Source organism: Branchiostoma floridae, chromosome 1 (genome assembly GCF_000003815.2).
Source record: "Branchiostoma floridae strain S238N-H82 chromosome 1, Bfl_VNyyK, whole genome shotgun sequence".
Lineage (NCBI taxonomy): Eukaryota > Metazoa > Chordata > Leptocardii > Amphioxiformes > Branchiostomatidae > Branchiostoma > Branchiostoma floridae.
Genome location: NC_049979.1, coordinates 10,427,128 through 10,446,817, shown reverse-complemented (window position 1 = coordinate 10,446,817; position 19,690 = coordinate 10,427,128). Strand labels below are relative to the sequence as shown.

The 19,690-nt window shown below is 40.9% G+C and overlaps 3 protein-coding genes across 3 annotated transcripts in view; 1 reads left to right on the top strand and 2 right to left on the bottom strand.

Moving 5' to 3' along the window:
* Window positions 1-12: 12 nt before the first annotated feature.
* On the bottom strand, window positions 13-927 carry LOC118427289. The gene is made up of 3 exons (XM_035836993.1): window positions 600-927; window positions 220-438; window positions 13-59 (listed from the first exon to the last, which is right to left on the bottom strand). Exons 1-3 carry the CDS (start codon window positions 769-771, stop codon window positions 13-15), a joined length of 438 nt encoding a protein of 145 aa, XP_035692886.1. The 5' UTR covers window positions 772-927.
* Window positions 928-1,316: 389 nt separating this feature from the next.
* LOC118424263 (copper chaperone for superoxide dismutase-like) lies at window positions 1,317-5,267 on the top strand. The gene is made up of 8 exons (XM_035832810.1): window positions 1,317-1,467; window positions 2,203-2,275; window positions 2,586-2,714; window positions 3,033-3,216; window positions 3,710-3,770; window positions 3,986-4,063; window positions 4,268-4,371; window positions 4,507-5,267. Exons 1-8 carry the CDS (start codon window positions 1,450-1,452, stop codon window positions 4,646-4,648), a joined length of 789 nt encoding a protein of 262 aa, XP_035688703.1. The 5' UTR covers window positions 1,317-1,449; the 3' UTR covers window positions 4,649-5,267.
* A 3,304-nt stretch (window positions 5,268-8,571) lies between these two features.
* The window catches only part of LOC118411898 (echinoderm microtubule-associated protein-like 2), a gene marked incomplete in the record, with an annotated part of 27,798 nt that continues 16,679 nt past the window's right edge, over window positions 8,572-19,690 (bottom strand). The window contains 16 exon segments of the mRNA XM_035814393.1: window positions 8,572-10,629; window positions 11,197-11,327; window positions 11,617-11,712; window positions 12,041-12,128; window positions 12,840-12,937; window positions 13,182-13,338; window positions 13,687-13,818; window positions 14,204-14,329; window positions 14,623-14,780; window positions 15,136-15,235; window positions 15,784-15,918; window positions 16,709-16,813; window positions 17,288-17,389; window positions 18,031-18,090; window positions 19,084-19,153; window positions 19,600-19,690. Coding sequence (XP_035670286.1) covers window positions 10,501-10,629; window positions 11,197-11,327; window positions 11,617-11,712; window positions 12,041-12,128; window positions 12,840-12,937; window positions 13,182-13,338; window positions 13,687-13,818; window positions 14,204-14,329; window positions 14,623-14,780; window positions 15,136-15,235; window positions 15,784-15,918; window positions 16,709-16,813; window positions 17,288-17,389; window positions 18,031-18,090; window positions 19,084-19,153; window positions 19,600-19,690 — 1,778 coding nt within the window.

Here is a 19,690-nt window from a genome sequence, read left to right as displayed (position 1 = left end):
CCTCTTTTTGGGTCAAACACACCCATGGTTGGTAGAGGAGCTCTCTGTACCTCTCTGTCCTGAAGCACAAATGTAACAGAAAAAAAAGATAATACAGTAAATATAAAAACGTATCTGACAGTTAAATACTAATCACGCATCTCATTCTTCATCTTCAAGAGTTCTCACTACAGGTACATGTACAGTAGAAATATTGTTCCAATGCACTCCAACAGCCACCTGGCACAACCTTGGCCTTAAGGAAGCAGACCTTCACATTTTTTCCAATAGGGTGGTACCTGCACTCCCTCACATGGCCACTTATAAAGAGATTGTACGCCTCCAGGGATTTATAGGCTTTCATGGCTTCTCCGTTAAACGGACCTGGAGCCTCGATTAGGTAGGTGTAGATGCACCCATAGTCCGTATCTGGCCAGAGGCTCAAATCATCCTTCCAACCTGTATAACATACAAATGATAATAAACATAACGTTACGTAGCCAGAATTTCTAGAGATTAGCAACAAACACATTTACACGTACTCATGTTTTTGTAACCTTTATCTGACACAAAAATCTACCTTATCAAAATCTAGAAACACATGTACACATGATCCTCACCTGTCAGACTGTATGGGTCAGGTAGGCGTACACCGTCACCAGTCACCGCCGAACCAGTCACTTCCGGGTTTGAACTATCGCCGGCGTCTTCGACACTTACCATTAATTTCTCAAAATACCTGGTTCGGTCATTAGGCTCCAAAGAGCTAATGTAGCTGTTTGAAGAACTCATATTGATTAAACGTATTAATTAAACCACATTAGGAACAGAAATATAACAGCCCGGAACGGATGACAGAAAGCCCGTACGGCGGGAAAATCAAAACAACCGGAAACACATGACGGAAGTCAAGAGGGCAAGGGTCATTTTCTCCCAAAATATTACACAAGAAAAGAAAAAAAAAGACTAAGAAGTAGTGAAAAAAATACAAAATCTGAAAAAATCCCATGGATGCGATAAAAACGTGGCTGAAAATGCGCAAATTCGCGTAAACAGTACGATCTGCTTCCGCGCCGGTATGCTAATTAGTAATCTGATCTCCTAACGCTTTTTGCCTACCAGTCAGCGCTCGTGCGCCGAATACCCCGGATGTAAACAATAACAGCGATTGCTCGTATACAACCCACGGGCTTTTCAGAAAATACGACAAATCTATGCTCAGCTATAACGATCACCAAGCCATAGGGAGCAAAAGTTAGGGAGACAACAGCGCACTTCCGGCCTATTACACCACCCTTCCGCCAACTCCGGTCAGATTTGAACTCCGACCCGGAACCTTCATGTACTAGCCCTACAAGTGTACTGGAGAGCGTCGCCTAGCGGTATGATGTAGTACGACAGCAAGCACGTCTCCAACACACGCGTACGCCAGTGCAGAACTGTGAGAGTGGACACCCTCCTTCGTAAAGGATGGCGACGCCTACAAAGGTATGTAACGTTACGTCTTCGCGATACAATGTCATGGACGGCTAGCATCAGTCTTATATATCATTTTGTGCTTAGATTTTGCGTTGACGTGTGATAAAGAGAGGGCAAAGTGAACATCCCAGTTTGTTATGATGGGGAGGGGGGCATGTTCTTGATCAGAGAGTTCATAGTCCACCTGTCAAGTTGATGACTACTGTGACAGTGTATTCCTTGAAATGTCATGATAAATTTTGCATTTTATATGATTTCATATGGCCTGTGATACATTTAGATCACAGATCTGGCTTGTCAAAATCCAGTCTATTGGTGGCTGCTTCCACGTCATGAACCAGCAAGTTCCTGAATCACTGAGTCAGTCCTGACATGTTACGCTTACAAAATAATCCAGTCAACTGATATGTTGCTTTGCTTCTGAGATGATGTCAAATGAAAATGATACTATAAAGCTGGTGTGTTATGCCGAATGGCTATATATTTATAGTGTTATAATCTCTCCATATCATCATCATCCGGGCATGCTGGTTGCACATATATTAGTTAATGTTATAACGTTATAACATTATATTAGTTAATGTTATAACCTTACAAATGTAACATTAGATATACAATTGCTGGTAACTAAGTTCATATAATGTTACTATAACGTTACAGACTATATTTAATCACCAGGTGTATATACACTTAATCACCAGGTGTATATACACCAGGCAAATAACTTAACTGTTTGAACTTCAGGTTGAGTTTGATGTCCAGATGACATGTCAGAGTTGTGCCAGCGCTGTGGAAAATGCACTCAAGGGTGCAGAAGGTGGGTGCTTTAGAAAAGAAAGTTGACATAAGGGGAAGAAAATACAGTACCATAATTTTCAAACTTACATTCTTGCCTCAAATACTAGACATTTTTTTACCATAACCAGCTGCAGTGACCACCTGTCTACATACTCATACATGTGTTTGCGTTATTGATTGTGTGTGATATCTGTCATGTGGCTAACGTATTAAAAGCAGTTGCTTGTCTGAGCATGACACCAAATTAACAATGTGTATGACATGTAGCTTGTCTTTGTATATTGCAATTTAAAAGAAGGACAGTGAAGAACATTTTCTTCCTTCTGCAGGTGTGCACTCCTTCAGTATTGACCTGCCTACAGAACAGGTTGTTGTGGAGACCACCCTCCCATCAGCCAAGGTGCAGGAACTGTTGGAGTCCACGGGCAGGAGGGCAGTCATCAAGGGCATGGGGCAAGGTAACTGTCTTCATGGCTGTCGATTGTATTAATAAACACAAAACATAGTTACAGGTAAACCTGTACAAGCGATCGCCTGGCCAATGTGACCAGATTTTGGCAGTCTCCCCTTCTTACGTGTATACGTAGGTCTTTACAGATGCTAAGGCATTCAAATTAAGTACTAAAGCTAAAAAAAGAATTGACAAGTATTTGTAAAACTTGTGTTTTGTTCTGTTTTGTTTTGTTTTGTTAATGTGCATTGTTCGTCCACCTGTTACACCACAAGATTACTAGAGGTACAACAGAAAAGTGAATGTTCCATGTTTACTCTTACAGCCCACCTGGGCGCTGCAGTGTCACAAATGTCTGGTTTTGGTAGGAGTGCTGTCCAGGGCGTGGTCAGGTTTGTCCAGCTGTCCGAGAAGAAGGTGGCGATTGAGGGGACGATCGATGGGCTGACACCTGGGCTCCACGGCCTGGCTGTTCATGAGCTGGGGGATTTGTCCCAGGGTTGTGACAGGTGGGCTCATCCATTCTGTGCTTAATTACCTTTGAGTAGTGTTTGTCAATAATGTTGTAAAACATACTTGTACCTTCTTAAGACTTCAGAAAATGGCTCAGTTTGATTAATGGTTCCAGGAAGGTTTCAATACTGTGCCTAAGTTGAATCTGTTTTAGTGATACGCCAACCCTCTGTTACCCTGCTCTGATAGACAAAATGTGCCTGACCTCAATTCTCTGACAATGTAACATTTAGCTGATCGGAGGGATCTGGGGATGCTCTTCTCTCTCTGCTCCTAGATATCACCCTGGTCACGTTGATGAAGGTTAGACATCCAGGTAATGAGATACATCCAGTTGCTTGAGTAACTGTTTTAGACATATCACTCTGGTTATCTGTGATTGTCAAGCCTTGTAGTCTCCCCAAAAACCTTGTAATCTGAGTTGAGTTTAAGTTAATCAGTCTGGTCCCAGACAAGATCAGACTAACTTGTGTGCTTCACCCATCTCAGCTGTGGAGACCACTTCAACCCTACCAACTCCTGCCATGGAGGCCCTGGTGACCAGGAAAGAGTAAGTAATGTTAACATCTTGTCCTGACTGGTCAAACTTTGCCTAAAGATTGCTCTGCAAAGTTTTTAAAAACTGTTGTAAAATTTATTATAGTATTTACAGATTTTTTGGCATTATAACTAATTTTGAGACTTACTTGTAAATTACTTTGCTCAAACAGAACGTATGCATGTAGTTCAGAAAACTTAAGTTTTGTTTGTTATATCCTTGTGCAGCATGTCGGAGACCTAGGTAACGTCCTGGCTGATGCGAGAGGTAGAGCAGAATTTAGGATGGAAGATGAGAGACTGAAGGTATGAGCAAAAGAACAAATAAGGCTTGTCGTGTTAGCTTGAGCCAAAATGAAGCCAATCAGAGAAAAGAAAAAGTATTATCAAATGTTCACATTTTTTTGCCACAAGTGCAATGTCTTATATATAATTTTCTTCATATATGTTAATGCTGATGAGAACCATTGTGAAGAGTAACTTTTTTGATGATGAAATTTTATCCCGTAGGTGTGGGACATAATTGGCCGTTCCCTGGTAGTACATTCTGGAAAGGATGACCTTGGCAAGGGTAAAGATGCCTCGTCCAAGCAAGACGGCAGTGCTGGCCCAGGGTTTGTACTACCTGTATTCATACATTCTTAAACAGATTGAGGTTGGCAGTTTCAGAATATTTCTTGATGTGTTGTCAGGATTTCTTTTTTTATTGGTCAATCATTTTGCACATGTCATGTTACTTTTTCTGCCAGACTTGCCTGCGGTATTGTGGCTCGTTCAGCCGGCCTGTTCCAGAACCCCAAGAAGATCTGCACCTGTGACGGTGTCAGCCTCTGGGACGAGCGGGATGTACCATTAGCAGGGCCGGGGAGGAGACAGCAGTGTTCTCTCTGAATCCAGCAGACACAAAGGTCACATTTACCAAGGAGCAATTGTATGCTTGTGCTGACGGATAATTTTCCAAGACAAGAAACATCAAGATAAAACACACTATTTACTGGATAGATGAAAGTGAACTAGCCTGATTGAATCTTGCTCAAAGCAGCCCACCCAACATCTGGCAGGGAGGGGCCAGATACAGCCCTGGACAGCAGAGTTTGTGTCACACAGACTAAATATGAACTAAGAAAAAGCTTCTAAAAGTAGAAAAATTGTGGAATGAATATGATGGATCCTTTTGAACACTTTCTAGTCCTATTGAAAGAAGACTATAGCTAGATGAGATTAGCACAATTTCAGTTGACATCTGAATCAGTACCTACTCACTTTACATAAAGTGTAAAGTCAGTGTTACTGTCTGTACTACTTTACATTGAAAAAGAATACCACATATAATGTGTTTGATTGTACATACTATGTTTTGATCATATCTTTTATTCATGTAAACAAATTGTAAGATGCCTCAAATGTCTTATTATGCCTTAGTATGCTACTATAACATTGTGTATGGTCAAGTCAATGATGATGAAGTAAATTATACTTCCATGGCAATAAAGATTCTTATCAATACTTATGACGGGAGACGGACACAAGAAATTTCATTCTTTAAGTTGAAATAAATTTTTTTTCAAGCCTGTAGGTCACAACACTTGTCATACAAAACGACAAAAGATTTAACTTACATATTTTGATTTACAAGTGTTAATTTAGTTTCACCTGTGCAAGAATTACAAAATTCTAAATGTGTTGTTACAGAAACATATACAACAACATGTTTGGTATGTTTGTTTGTTTTTAAGCACATCTGCTTTTATCACTCTCATGATTTCCTTGACACAAGTTCTATCAGCAATAATTGTGCACATTACACAGGCCAAATCAGTCATCTGACACCTGGTAGGAATGTCTTGCTGTAGTACAGTCACTTACATGTAGTCCTTCATTCCTCATGTAGTCTCCCTCATCGTGGTCCTTTGAGAAAGTGTTAGATGGAAGTATTCCCTAGGTTTGATGTTCTCTTTAAGGATGATGAAAATCCTGAGCTGATACAATCTCTATCAGCTTGTCCGTTGTTTTTTGGCAATCCTGATTAAGACTTCTGGCACTATGTGTTCAGCAGATACAGTCCAATGTTGCCCTGTAGCAGGTTAGAACTGGTATGAAGGGATGTGGAAATAGCTCTGGATACATGGTTTGTTTCAGCTTCAGATCCTATTTTGCTAACAGAAGGTAGCACTAGCTTCACCAGGCAGAGCGGTCGGTGGCTCTGTTGTATCCCAGGAGTGTACATCTGTGTTGAAGCTATCTAAAGTGGGTTCGACACACCTTTAACTGCCTGCTGACAGGAGTTCCTCCCACCGGTGACATGACGCACCAGTGTCGCAGTGGATAGCTTCTCTGCCCCTCAAAACAGTGGACCAAATCTGCACTTCTGGTTCCTGATTTAGTGCTGGGTGTGTTCTCACAGTCATCTCTGACTGCATTCTCTGACTTAGACCTCTGATTCTGTACTTCCTTCCCTCGTATCTTTGCCAGCTCGTCCCTCCTGTCGGCTATCTTCTGCTGCATGACCTTCAGCTTCTGCAGCCATTTTGTCTGCTCCTTGTCGATGTCCTGAAGCTCCTCCTGCAGCTTCAAGGAAACAAACTTGTTCTGCTGACGGACTTTCTTGTATCCTCTGACTTCCAAGTCCTGCAACGAGCGTGAGATGGCAGCGTCGTAAATTCCTCCTGACCCATCTCTGTATCTGCCTGCCATCAAAACTACGACGACTGTAACTGCTACTGAACTGAGGGCACTTTACCAGATTGTCAATTGATTCTAAACCTATACTCCTTGTCCTGCTAGTACCTCTGAATGTCACAAGTCTTTTGTGCACAAAGAATCGGGCAGGGCATTGTGCCTTTGCAATAAAGTAAAGATTTCACTGATGGCTTGAGACAATGTTCCTTGTGTTGGTGACAAAGGGTCCTAAATATATATAATATATATAGGATCCCGGTGTATCCACAAGGGATTGTCCTACCAACCAGGCACTATCCCACAATTCCTTTGATGGAAAATACTCTATTCATCATGTATTGTTTATTGATGAAAACTGTCATAATGTAGGTGGTGGTGTCAAGCACTTTAGTGATCACTGATGTCATATCTTCATCTATCTCAGAGAAGTATCTTATGTCTGCCTTGGGATTTGTGAACATCGTTAGCTATTCAAAAGCCATTGTTAAATGGAGCAACGTCCGCTTTTGTGAGGCATTGAGAAACCCCCCAGGGTTAATCGTGGCATTTTCCAAGCCATTACAAGCTGCACGTTAATCAAGACTTGTTAATATTTTATGACTTCCTCCCTGGTGACATACGCTAGCTTTCAAAACATTTAAGATATGACAACATGGCTTACAGAGTTGCACTTAGAGCTAAAAATAGTCGTTAGGACCCAATTCATTCAGGTTTTGCAAATCTGGATTCACCAAGGCACGGGATTGATCCCAATTTTCAAAGCCAGGTATGACTGTCTGAATCTTGCTCCAATGGGGGTTAAGCTGGATCCATCAAATCAACCTCCTGAGGTGAATTTGGCATCACAAATCAGGATGAATCTCATGCCTGGGTGAATAATTTGCAGAGCCTAGAATGAACATGGTCTAAAAGTACCTATACCTCATTAACTCAATCTTGTTCAGGAGAGTACCTTGTGCAGTATTCCTGGGAATCGCTAGATGTTTGCTATGGTTCCATCGGTACCTTAGTAACACATACTGTAGAAGCTAGTTAATTGCACAACCCAAACTTCGAAATCATCAAATGACGGCATCCGTGGTGAGTTAGGAACCTTTCCCATTTCGATCAATGCTGAGATACAATTAATCAAATACTGGCACCGTCTAGCAAACTTACCCGAAGATTCTTTACTACATGAAGCATATGATGTTTTACTTTCCGGCGAATACGACTGGACAAATCACGTAACTGACATTCTCAACTATAATGGTTTTGGGTATGTATGGACAAACCCGAGGTTGTATCATGTTAATATGCTAACCGACCAATTACGACTCCGTTTACAGGATATATACATACAAGAATGGCATTCTTCTATCCAGAATAACCCAAAACTTTGCATTTATTCTACGCTAAAGGAAAGATACGGACAAAAGAAGTATCTTTCGAATGTACACAGTTTCGAACTTCGTAGAGCAATTACAAAGATGAGAATCAGTAGTCACAAACTAAATATAGAAGCCGGAAGATATACTAAAATTCCCCGTGACCAGAGGTTTTGTCCATTTTGCCCAAATGAGATCGAAGACGAACGTCACTTTGTTATGGATTGTTCTCGATATAATGATAAACGCACAGAGCTGTTCACATTACTTTCCGCTTGTTCTAAAGAATTTGCTACTCTCTGTTCGATAGATAAATTCAAATACATTCTGGGAGGCGATAACCCTCACTGTGTACAAGTAGGCAAATATATCCACGAATGTTTATACCGTAGAACTAATAGTGTTAATGACATGCTAGACCCTATATGTTGATTTAATCATACCTATAGATATCCATATATGTGTGTTTAGTTGTACTGTAAGTAGTTGTTATACATGTAGACCTTACGAAAGTCGCTGTACTTTTGTCGTGTCAATAAAGATTGGTTTTTTTTTTTGTTAATTGCATAGGATCCCAAACCGATGCGGTCCAGCTGGATAAAAACTTCGCATTTTTGCACCAAGCAGATAATTGCAGAAATACACTGGCATATGGGGTGTACAATAAAATGGCTTCTACTGTATCACTCTTCTAATCTATGCAATGAGCAACAAGTGCAGCTATCAGGTAGAATTCTGGAAAAAAATGACCATCTCATTAAACGAAAGTAGGAAAGCATTTCTTTTTTAATTGAAAGGTACATCTTTCTTCAATAAATACCATACAAAAGTCTTCCTCCGATCTGATCACAGATGTTTCCACATATACCAACATTGTTGGTAGTGAGCTTAACTGACAGGTTCCACCACAGCACCAGAGTGTAGTAGGCACATGAGCAGTGGGCCCATTCCATTCATTCACTCATACCCGACTGACATGAAACAAAAGATTAAACTTTACGAAACCAACACTTGAAGGAACTGGGACTAACCCCAAAAACTCTGTGGTAAGTTTCAATTCATTCTGGTGGTGGTTTTGCTAAGTTTAGTCTTCAGTCTATAATGCAGTTTACCAACACAGGTGAACTTTCATGCTAAGACGTATTTAAGAAGGAGCATAGGCATATTGTGTCTAGTGTTGTGATGTTGAAGATGCTCACCTGTTATCATTCAGTTAGAAACATCTTGCTACACATAATTTCTATCCTTTCTACAGAAATGCACAATTGTTGCAAGACAGTCACAGTAAATGTCTATGTAAAAAAATATGAAAATGTTGCTGGACACAAATGATTAATCGAGTATAGGTGGTTTGCTGAAAACACATCATATTCATGATAAGCATCATGCTTGTATCTTGAAAAAAAAAGTAGCACAACAAAACTTTGCACAGCTGTTTGTAAACCTTTACATATATTGCACATAGCTGTCCAATTTAGTTTCTCAAAAGTAGGATTGAGGACTCATGAGATCTTAGCATAAAGCCAAGTTCACACACTCTCCCTGGTGCTGAACCACCATCACACTGTATCTAGTAGAACTGATGAAATGGACCCACTTTCTGTGCATTGTTTCCACACCTATCATAACCCATAACCTCACTTTCCATATACCACACTTCACTTTTTACCTCATGTTTTTTTCATTTATAAAAGTCGACCATAAAGGCAACAGATACAAAGCAGCAGCAGCACCATGCCTGGACTGCAGGTATTGTACGACACACCAGTCTGCTCATCAATACTACACAAGCAACTTTCCCACAATACTGCCTTGCCAACAAATTCTTTAATAATTGCTTAGGGTTAGTATATTCTGAGGTCAGTGAATCACTACCTTGTCTACATATTGTAGCTCATTCATAAAATCCAACATATCAAGTCAGACTGTAGCAAAGTCTTTCAAAGTTTGGGTAGAAGTAGACTGAACAGGAAGGTGGTACACATAACAATGCCTATCAACTACATGTACAAGCTCACTGCAGTCTCAACAGGTTACTGCATTTTATTCAGTAGTACACAATACATTGCAACAGGTCTGCCACTATGTTGTTTGAATTCTTAACCACATTATAAATGTGTGCAACATATCTGTCTTTCACTTTGCCATGTTGAGCCACCTGGTAATAAACCCTTTGCATGTGCAATGTACTTATTATAGTGTCCTTCAGTACTATAAATAGTATAATACACCTAATATTGCAAAATGAAGATGTACACAAAAGTGAAGAAGCTATGTACTTCACAAGCACTGGATTCACGGATAGCTCCACAAGTAGCACCGTAAATAGGTTAGTACACACAGCACTGATGCATACATCTGTATATGTACTGCATCTCTTAAAAGCACATTTGTGTACAAATGCCTTGGGTATTGCATCTTTTCTTCAGTTAAATAGACATAAAGAGACACAACATGGCGACATACCTCATGCCTCAAGTTTACAAAAGTGTTGCCTTCAAGAAGCAAAATGTAGCTGGAAGTTGTGTGAAAGAGTAGAATAGTAACTTTAATCCTTGAGTTCAGTGTTCAACAATAGTTATATATTAGTAAGAATGGTGGGTATGACAGGAGTGCCCTTAATAGCTCTTGTGGTCATTTTCTGCATCCTTTTGACATAATACAAGAAGGTCTTGACTTGAATGGCTATCGTCTGGACTAAGCCACGACCTTCCACTGGAAGATGCTATTGTCCTTTCCCCCAGTGGACAGCAGAGTGCTGTCATCATGGAGGAAGTCCACTGTGGTCACATGACTGCTGTGGCCAGGGTAGCTGTGGGAGGGAGACTGGAAAACAGAGAGCCACGATGCATTAGGATGGAGATTTTACTGCTAGTGGGAAAAAGTATGCATCAAGGGAAACGTACATCAAACCTATGCAATTAAAAAGTTCCGTGCTGGGGACATTTATTCATTATTCTGAACCCAAATAGACTTGTATAATCACTTATAATAACTTATTTTGCTACTAGAATGTCTTACTAGTATTCCTACAGCAAATATGGAAAAAAGTGAAAACATTGTACTATGGTCATTGAAATCAGCACCATTTTTCAAAATTTGAGATCCTCTAAAAAGCAGGACTCTCTACATAAGATAACTGAGGTCTAAATAAACATTTATGTTTTGTCGTCATTGAAGTCCACAAGTTGTCTGTTCAATTGTTCAAGACCTCTGTAACAGTACCTGTAACTAATGTTACATTTTGGTAAACACTTCTATTCTAATTTTTGAGAGTCTAAATTGTGACTTGCTATACAATTTTGAATGGTACAAATAAGGTTATTATGAGCAGTTTTATAATGAGTTTGTTTGTTTGCTGAATGTGTTAAATGCTCCTTCTAGCAGACTCACCCGTGGCTGGCAGCAGGGGTACTTAAACAGATTGACCTTCCCAAAGTCGTCAGCGTTGGCCAGCAGCTTGCCAGACTTGGAGCAGGCAGAGCCGTTGATGTCGGTGCCATCTGAACCCTCGGGCCACATGCCTGGGGAAAACAACATTCAACATTTGAACATAATCTGCTTTGGTACACATGCAGCCCTATTTTATTCTGCTGCAAACATTTCAATGACTTGTCAGTCAATTCTGTGATTTGAACTGACAGGTCAAATTTGATTCGTATTGACATGACAAGTTCAACAACATTGCTGTTGTCACAGCTACGTTCAGGTCATGTGACTTATATATCGGTTTCAGGACATTTCAACTTGATTGGTAAGCACTTACTTTGTGTACAGAAATAGAGCAGAGAGAATGAGTGAATGAGCCCTCACCAAAGACCTGGAAGTTGAGAGTACACGTGGCTGTGGCCCACTCCACATCTCGTAGAGAGGCTGCAGCAGGTACCTGGCGACACATGGCAGCGCTCCCTACATGGCAAACAATATGGTTCACACATTGTGAAGGTGTGCACTTTTTATGGTATAGAGACCTTGATGACCTGTCTTAAACTGGTACTTAAACTGACCTGTAGATTTCAATGCCCTCTAGGGCTAAAAAGCCTAATTGACCAACACTGTGCAGTGAATGGTTCGGAATAAGCCACTTCTCCTTGATATACAATTTAGGGCTAAAAAATACATCTGGGCTAAAAAAGTAACATCAAAATGGGATTGGTCAAGATTTTTATGTTAAAGCAAGGAATTGACAATCTTCATTAAAAAAATTACAAACTGAAGAATAAAAGTATTTTCTTACAATACAAAATCTCGTAGTCCCCTGAGTTGCTCCTGATGTACTGGCTGTCGCTGGACCAGTCTAGATGGGTTACAAAGCTGGAGTGTCCCTGTGTAAGGCAATGGAACATCATATCAGGTCAAGCTTACTTTAATGATGGTGGTGTAATTTTTAGGGAATCTGCTGTGTTTTAGGTTAAGCCTTCCTTCAGTGCAATGGCCGAGTGGGTAGATTGTTCGCCTTACATTCGGAAGGTCGTGAGTTTAATCCCCGGCCGAGTCATACCAAAGGCTTTAAAAATGGTACATGCTGCTTTCTCTGCTTAGCACTCAGCATTCGGGAAAGAGTATGGAAGTTGAACACACGCCGCTACCAGTGGACTAACCCCCTGCTGTAGTGATTGTACGAAGTTGTGTGGCCCAGGGCTACTGAAATAGAGATGGGCGCCGCACTATGCGCCATCAGGCGCGGGAAAGAACATTGACTTTGACTTCCTTCAGGATAAAATGTGAATACTCTTTATTTTGATACAGAAAACTAACCTAAAATCCAATTTCCTATTCTATATATCAATAGAGTCATGATTTCTTCAGTTTTTGTATTGTTTGTTATCATTGTTTAACAGTTTTTTTCTTCATTATACTATTGTTTGTCCTTATCTAAATTACAAATTTGTAATGCCATAAGGTATTAATGATGAGCACCACAAGGTATACAATAGATATAAAATTTGTGACAAACAGATAGCAGTGTTCTTCTCTTCAGCACCTCTGAGGATCACCATGTTCAACCCATGCGGAACACATAGGACTTTACTCACGGTGAGTTTGCCAACCCTGCTGTACTTTCTGCCCTCCTCAGTCACAGAGTACAGGTAGATGATATTGTCGTGAGACCCGACAGCCAGGAAGTTCCCATCTGTGTGCAGCGAGGTATGAAGATATATAATCTCAACTAACAGTATACAAATGTAAATGTACAGGATACTCACGTGAAAAACATCATTCATTGTTTATCTAAAATTATTTCCACAATCCTTCATGTTATGCTGATGAAAAATGCAGTATAATTCAGATCTTCATTGCAAGAATGCAATAACATTCAATTTTTTTGCTGCACCAGGTGGCAGCCTTGCTAGGTAATACAGATGATGAATCCCTACCAGGCGAGTAGCGTACACAGTCATGCTGCTCGTTCCCGTCGGTGTGCACCGTCACCAGGTCTTTGCTGGACGTGTCCAGCACCAGCCAGCGGCCAGACTGCAGTCCGATGGCCACAACTGTCCCATTGGGATGAAACTCCGCTGACTGGGCAGGGTCCTTTATAGCCGCAGAAAATATTGTATTGTTAATCACTCTTAGTGAACTGTAAAGGACTATTAGTCCGCATTAGATAGTACAGAAAAGCCACAACATGATTTAGCGAAAATTTGCTAAATTGATCTCAAGTCAAGTTTCCTGAATGACCATCCTTCAAGGGATGACTGCCACCTAGCATATAGAGTTGGTACTGCAATGGACCTCCATGTAGTTAGCACCAGACAGACTGGTACAAGCCGGTAATTAGGGAGGGACAACAATAATGCAGTCTGTCCATATCTATAAAACACAATACTATAATAGATCTGAAACTTTCAGGTATAGCTTGTTGGAGGGACATATACAAACCTCCAAGATTTTTGACCAGACAGGCGTGTGGGTGTCAGCATTCCACAGGAAAACTCGTCTGTCGTAAGCACACGTCAGGAACAGGTGCTGGTTGGGGTGGGCCGCTAGACCCCACAGCTCATCTGTATGAGCCTGCAAAATGAGATTTATCAGATACAAAAGCTACTACGAACAGAAGAATGTATTTGTGTAACCGTAGAAAATTCAAAAAGGATAAAAGCTCAATGCAACAGAGAAAACTACAAGTGCTTATAAGTAGAAAGATAAACTTACATCCCAACACTGGTGAAGAAATAAATGATCACAATTGTTTGGTTTTAAAAAAATGACAAAGTACATTCCATTAACATTCAGGATGCAACAAGCACTAAACCATTAGTCAGTAAGTTATTACTGCAAGCAGTCAAGTAATGTTCCATGCTTATCTAGTAAAAGGTCAAAAGAGCAAGAAGTAAATATTTAATTACAAGTATACAATCAAAACATCACACATGAACTCTTGTGTTGAACATTTTACCTCAACAGTAGGTTCAAATGGCTCGCCAACCCTTCCACGGAGGATGGCATTACGGGTGGTTCCCACAAACACATCGTCACCCTTGCCCTGGGTGATGGTTCGGACTGGCCCTGTCACCTCTGCTATCTGTCAAAAGACAGAAGTGAACTGTATCAAAACTTGCAGCTATACAAAGGCAAACAATATCAATAACAGTTCAATCTCTACAACTTGAAGTAAATCCCTAAATTTCATCCAATTGTAGAGATTGAATTGCCTTTAATTTTATTAATATGATTAGTTTTCGAAAAATTTGACTTGATTATGCTCTAAACAATACTGCGTTATTGCAATAAGAAGTGACAAATCTCATTTCCATTTCAACAACTTAGTTAGTTCAGAAGAACAGTCCAAGACTCCTGTCATGGCTGGAAACCCACCTCACTTTCTGCCCCAGTCTGCTGGTAGTTCCTGTCCCAGGCGATGAGTTTGCGGTCCTTCCCCCCACCAGACACCAGCGTGCCATCCTTCATCACACATACCGAGAAGATCCCTCCATCGTGGGGACCCACCATGGCACAGCTGATACGGTTGGTACCTAACCAGCAGAACATTGTTCAATATCCATCTTTCATGAAGGAGTACTAAAGCTGTATGCATGTTGCACATGTCTAAAGCTGTAGCAAAAAACTGTAAAGCCATATCAAATTGCCAGTATGGAGATGATGAAGAGGGCTTTGAGCAAACAACAATATGAACCACTTCTCCAAATTGTAGTTCTGCCTTGGAGCAGTCCCAAAGATGGCAAATCCTACCAAACACTAAAAGCCAAGGAAATTCATACTGCCATGGAGGGAATGGTAGTTCATATTCTCCAGGAACTTACAAGAAGAGATTGGAAGTAGTGTTACTATGCTGGAACATGTAGTTTTCAAAGAGGAGATAAAACCTACCTTTTCCCCAGACAAAGATGTTTCCATTGGAGTCCCCAGTGATGGCATCTCCATTCTCAGCAAAGGCTAGACAAAGCACGTACTTGGGCTTGTCATGTTTCTGTGAGGAGAGGGGAGTATTTCATCTTCATACACACATCAGTGTTTCGTTCATTCTTCATTCATTTGTTCTTACATGTACTGGTACGAAATACATGCGTTCATATCAACTACTTCCCCCAGGAATCTCTTCCTCAAGGAGCGTGGGAGGCGTGGCCAATCTGGTAAAAGTAAAAGTGGGGTCTCAGCCCAGATAGACAGACTGCTTGTGATTACGGACAGGAGCAGACTATGAAACAAGTTCTTGTCTGCCTTGACCTGCCTGAACCAGGCGGGTGGAGTACCAGAGTGGAAGAGTAGTGATGACCCCCCATGTTTCCCAAATGTTATTTATGCCTGATAACTGAAATCCTGTATGATGTACAAATAAGTCAAAAGTCTACACATAGCATGAAGTGTAACTATAAGTACATGTAGGCAGCTTTTACATGCATAACAAGGGCATTTTTATCCTATAACAATTTTCTACAACTTGACCAGACAAGTCCCCATTCTTCTTGATTTACATACTATATACATAGTCAACATCCAGAAATGTGACAGGCTCACCTCAAAGACGCCCTGCTTCTTGCTGAGCTTGTTGTCCTCCAGCGTCCAGAAGCAGATATGGGACTTCCCACAGGTCACTATCTGGTTCTTCTCCGTGGGGTGAAACTCTGCTGCCAACACCGGCTCATTGGCAGCCTGCATAACATATACTTGGTTGGTTATCTACAACTATCACATAGGCAGCAATGGTTAGCAACCCTGCCTCCGAACTAAGGGTTGGAAGTTTCAATCCTGGCTGTCACTTACCAGACATACATGCTACTGGAAAGGGTTGCAGTTCTTAGGACAGGGTTTTAAGCCGTGGTCCACAGTATATTGCATCAAAAAGAGCTACATGCCAGTACAATGAGCCTGTAAATACTAGTTGTACATATTGTCTGTCTTCTTATCTGACTGCCAGTAGAAAAATAGCTCTTCAGTGAACTTAACTGGTTAGAGATCATTTTTACTTTCACTTTCAGCATTATCTTACATAGCCCTACATCACCACTTCCAAGTAAGCCACTCCACCATGAGCAGCAATACTCTAAACCTGACTGGCATTTTCACACGGCCAAGTGCAAGCAGACATTCTTTGGAGGAAACAGACACTTCAGATCTCAAGACTTAAAGGATTTCTTGACCTTTCAAGCAGGCATTGATTTTGCAAAACTTTTCCCATTAGCGTGAATCCTGTGTTTGAGTGCTGTAATGCTTCACGGGGAATTGATTTTCACTGGGTTAGCTCTGGGATCTCTGCCAAGTCTTGTATCCTGCAGTTCTGACACACCAGAGGTTCCCACTTGTTTGCTGTACAATGTTGGTCTCCGTGGTTCACACGTTTGTTGTATGTTATTTTGGCTTACCTAGGTTTCTATGACTTTGCAGACTGAAGTTCTCATACACCAGACAGAGACCCACATACTAATATTTGCTGTAGGCTTACCTTGGTTTCCGTGATTTTGTGGCCCTTTTCTCCCTTCTGCCACTCCCACACAGACAGGATGTGCTCGTTGGCTTCATCCACTGCCAGGAGATGTGCTCCACCATCCTGGGGATACACCAGGCAGAGATTACAATCAACAGTGACATGACCTTCACTGTCACTGTCATTCACAAAGAAAAATTCTGTTATCAGAAAAATTGTTATCTGTTATCTGATTGTTAGTTATGCAATATTAAAAGAAACTTGTTGCTTTAGAATTCATTTTCTGCATTTCAGTTGATATGTCAAGCCAAAACATGAATATAATTTTAGAATGTTTTACTGTATTGCTTGATAAACAACACCAAACACTCTGGCTCTTTTTATGACAGACAAATCATTGACAATAGAGAGTCACAATGACAATGACTTCTGGTATTAATACTTCTTACATGTACATGTACACAACACATTGGTGATGGACATGGATACAGACTTTTGTAGAACTTTTGCACATCATTTCTTAATAGCTGTAACCTGCTTAGCTGTTTAGCAGTAACCTGCCTATTACTGTAGAGTCAGCTAGGTAGGATAACTTACTGATTTGGAGAATGCCACACAACAAACTCCACGTTCAAAGTCGCCAGCTCCGATTACATGCAGAGTGTGGAGAGTGACGGAGTCCCAGACGCGCACATGGGCCTGCAAAATAAGATGCAGAGACCTCAGTCAAAATTTTTGTGTGACCATATGTGTCCTCCAAGGCCCTTTCTGCACACCACACCTTTCCACCTCGTTAGTTTGATGGCTAGTCTATGGATCAAACAAGTAACCTACTGTTAGTCCTGTGGAAAGATAAAAACTTATTAGTAAAACTCCTGTGCACCTACATCTCCAACACACTACATGCAGTCAGACAATTCCTGGCAGGTGGAAGAGCAAGGCTCAGATGACATCACAACTTAAGACTTGTTAATTTTCTAAGCATTCAGTAGTCTGGCAAAGGGGATAGTACCAAGATACTACCAAAAAATTTGAGAATACATGACATTGTGTATAAATTTTAGAAAATTAGTCAGGAGTGTGATAATCTAAAATTTAGGTTACCACATGCATTCCTGCACTTGTGGTTGAGAAGTTTGCGCATGTTTGAAGACATATTTTAAAAAAGAAGGCTAAGGACTGTCAAGTGGTTGGTAGGAAAGAAAACAGTGTACACGAAGTAGCAGCAGTGTGTTAGAAGTCATTGTGGAAGAAAACCCCAGATCCCATGCATACAGAGAAGATGTGGTTAGTAGCGCCTAACTGCCGCTGGCTCCTGGCCTGTGTGAGGCCCCACTCACCCTGTACCAGAACTCCACATCCTTGTTGTAGAAGGAGTCCACATTCTTGTACGTATCCAGCTGAAAGTTAGGAAATGTCATACATATAGGCGGTATACTATCAGATGCAACAACTAGTATTAGCAAGGAAACTTAGCTAGTTAGCTTCTAAGATTAAGAGATGAGATGCAAGATAAGATAATTTGCAGACTGGCCACATACATCGGATTATTTAGTCAAACCATTAATGTTTGGCATAATTATTACAGTTAGGCAGCACAACTTTTAAATCATTGTAATCCTGCCCACATTGGGTCTAACAATAGAAATTCCTTAGGAGTACACTTCAAACTGATAAAATCTTTATCACCACCTCTTAGACTTCCAAAAATGCTGAAAGCAACCTAAGAAACCATCATGGCAGATTGGCCAGATCTGCAGGCAACCCATTACACAGACTTATGCAATATTCTGCCATTCAATCACTCAGGTTTTGCTGAGAGATCAATAGAAGGACATTCCTGTACACTGGGGACATTGCCAATATCATTGATGGACTCCCTCTGTGCAAGGAACAATTTGCATTCTTATCAGGAAGGACCATTTTGATGAGACACAGAGGCATGTCATGGGATGGGGACTTTCGTTTCATCCCAACCCCCGATGAACACACTAATGCCTTTGACACTGGCACAGAATCTCCTTTCCAATCTCTAAATGTACTAATTACCAACCTTTTACAACATACAAGTTAAATATGAGAGTTCATTGCCATGTTAAAGACACAAGAATGGACCATCTATTGTTATAGGGCTAAGTTAAGTTACATGTATTAAGATAGATGTTATCAGAAAGTATAACCACAGGGTAGGATGATGACCATATTCTGTACTTAACAAAGACTTCAAAACCTGATCAGTTCCTATCAGTATACCACTGCAGAATCTAATATCAAATGTGACAAAAGACATTTATTCATTGCTTTGCTAAACCACTGCAAACATGCACATTCAAACACAGATTGTTTCAACAAGATCATAGTCAACCCATGTATTATAGAAAGATTTGGCTCACCTCTCCATCTCTGCCATGTCCAGTCACTTGCCCTGTCGCTATAGTGATCCTGTCTGGATGAACTGCAAGGCTGAAACAACAAAGGCAGTGTAACCTTCAAGCTTTGCCAGGTAAAGCATTTTCTTGCCTTCCTGTTGGACTTATGGCACCAACTTTGAACCCGGGCCAAACCAGCCTTCCCATCCTGCAAGTCTCCATTTACACCATTTTCAGTCTCCAAACACACACCAGGACAAACAAACTCACAGACTGGAAAAACTGTTTTTTTAATGAGTGACAATTAGGGATGTCCTCCTAGTTCTTATTAGCTGGTAACAGGGACACCCCAAGTTCAATCCTGGGTTGGGCACCTTTCTTTCAGAAGGGATGACAAATGTGTATCGGGGAGGTACGTCAAATGGGAAGGGCTAGCAAACCATCCCCTATATAATACTGCTAATGAAACAGCAAATGGTACTTGGGGTCTGAACAAAAGAAGGAACATGTGACAGTTGCAATAGAGCAGCAAGTTCTCACCACTTGACGTCATCATTGTGACCCAGGTAGTGTCTTGGCAGCTGTTCATCCACGTTGTACAGTACCACCACTGCTGCAACAAAGTACACGA

Bases quoted from the DNA above. Each gene is read 5' to 3' on its own strand.
- LOC118427289 (XM_035836993.1), bottom strand. From the start codon at position 771: ATGAGTTCTTCAAACAGCTACATTAGCTCTTTGGAGCCTAATGACCGA. The intron at 439-599 runs GTGAGGATCATG...TATGTTATACAG, and splicing joins TGACCCATACAGTCTGACAG to GTTGGAAGGATGATTTGAGC. The intron at 60-219 runs GTGGCTGTTGGA...TTTGTGCTTCAG, and splicing joins TAAGGCCAAGGTTGTGCCAG to GACAGAGAGGTACAGAGAGC.
- LOC118424263 (XM_035832810.1), top strand. The intron at 2,715-3,032 runs GTAACTGTCTTC...TTACTCTTACAG, and splicing joins CATCAAGGGCATGGGGCAAG to CCCACCTGGGCGCTGCAGTG. The intron at 3,217-3,709 runs GTGGGCTCATCC...CACCCATCTCAG, and splicing joins TTGTCCCAGGGTTGTGACAG to CTGTGGAGACCACTTCAACC.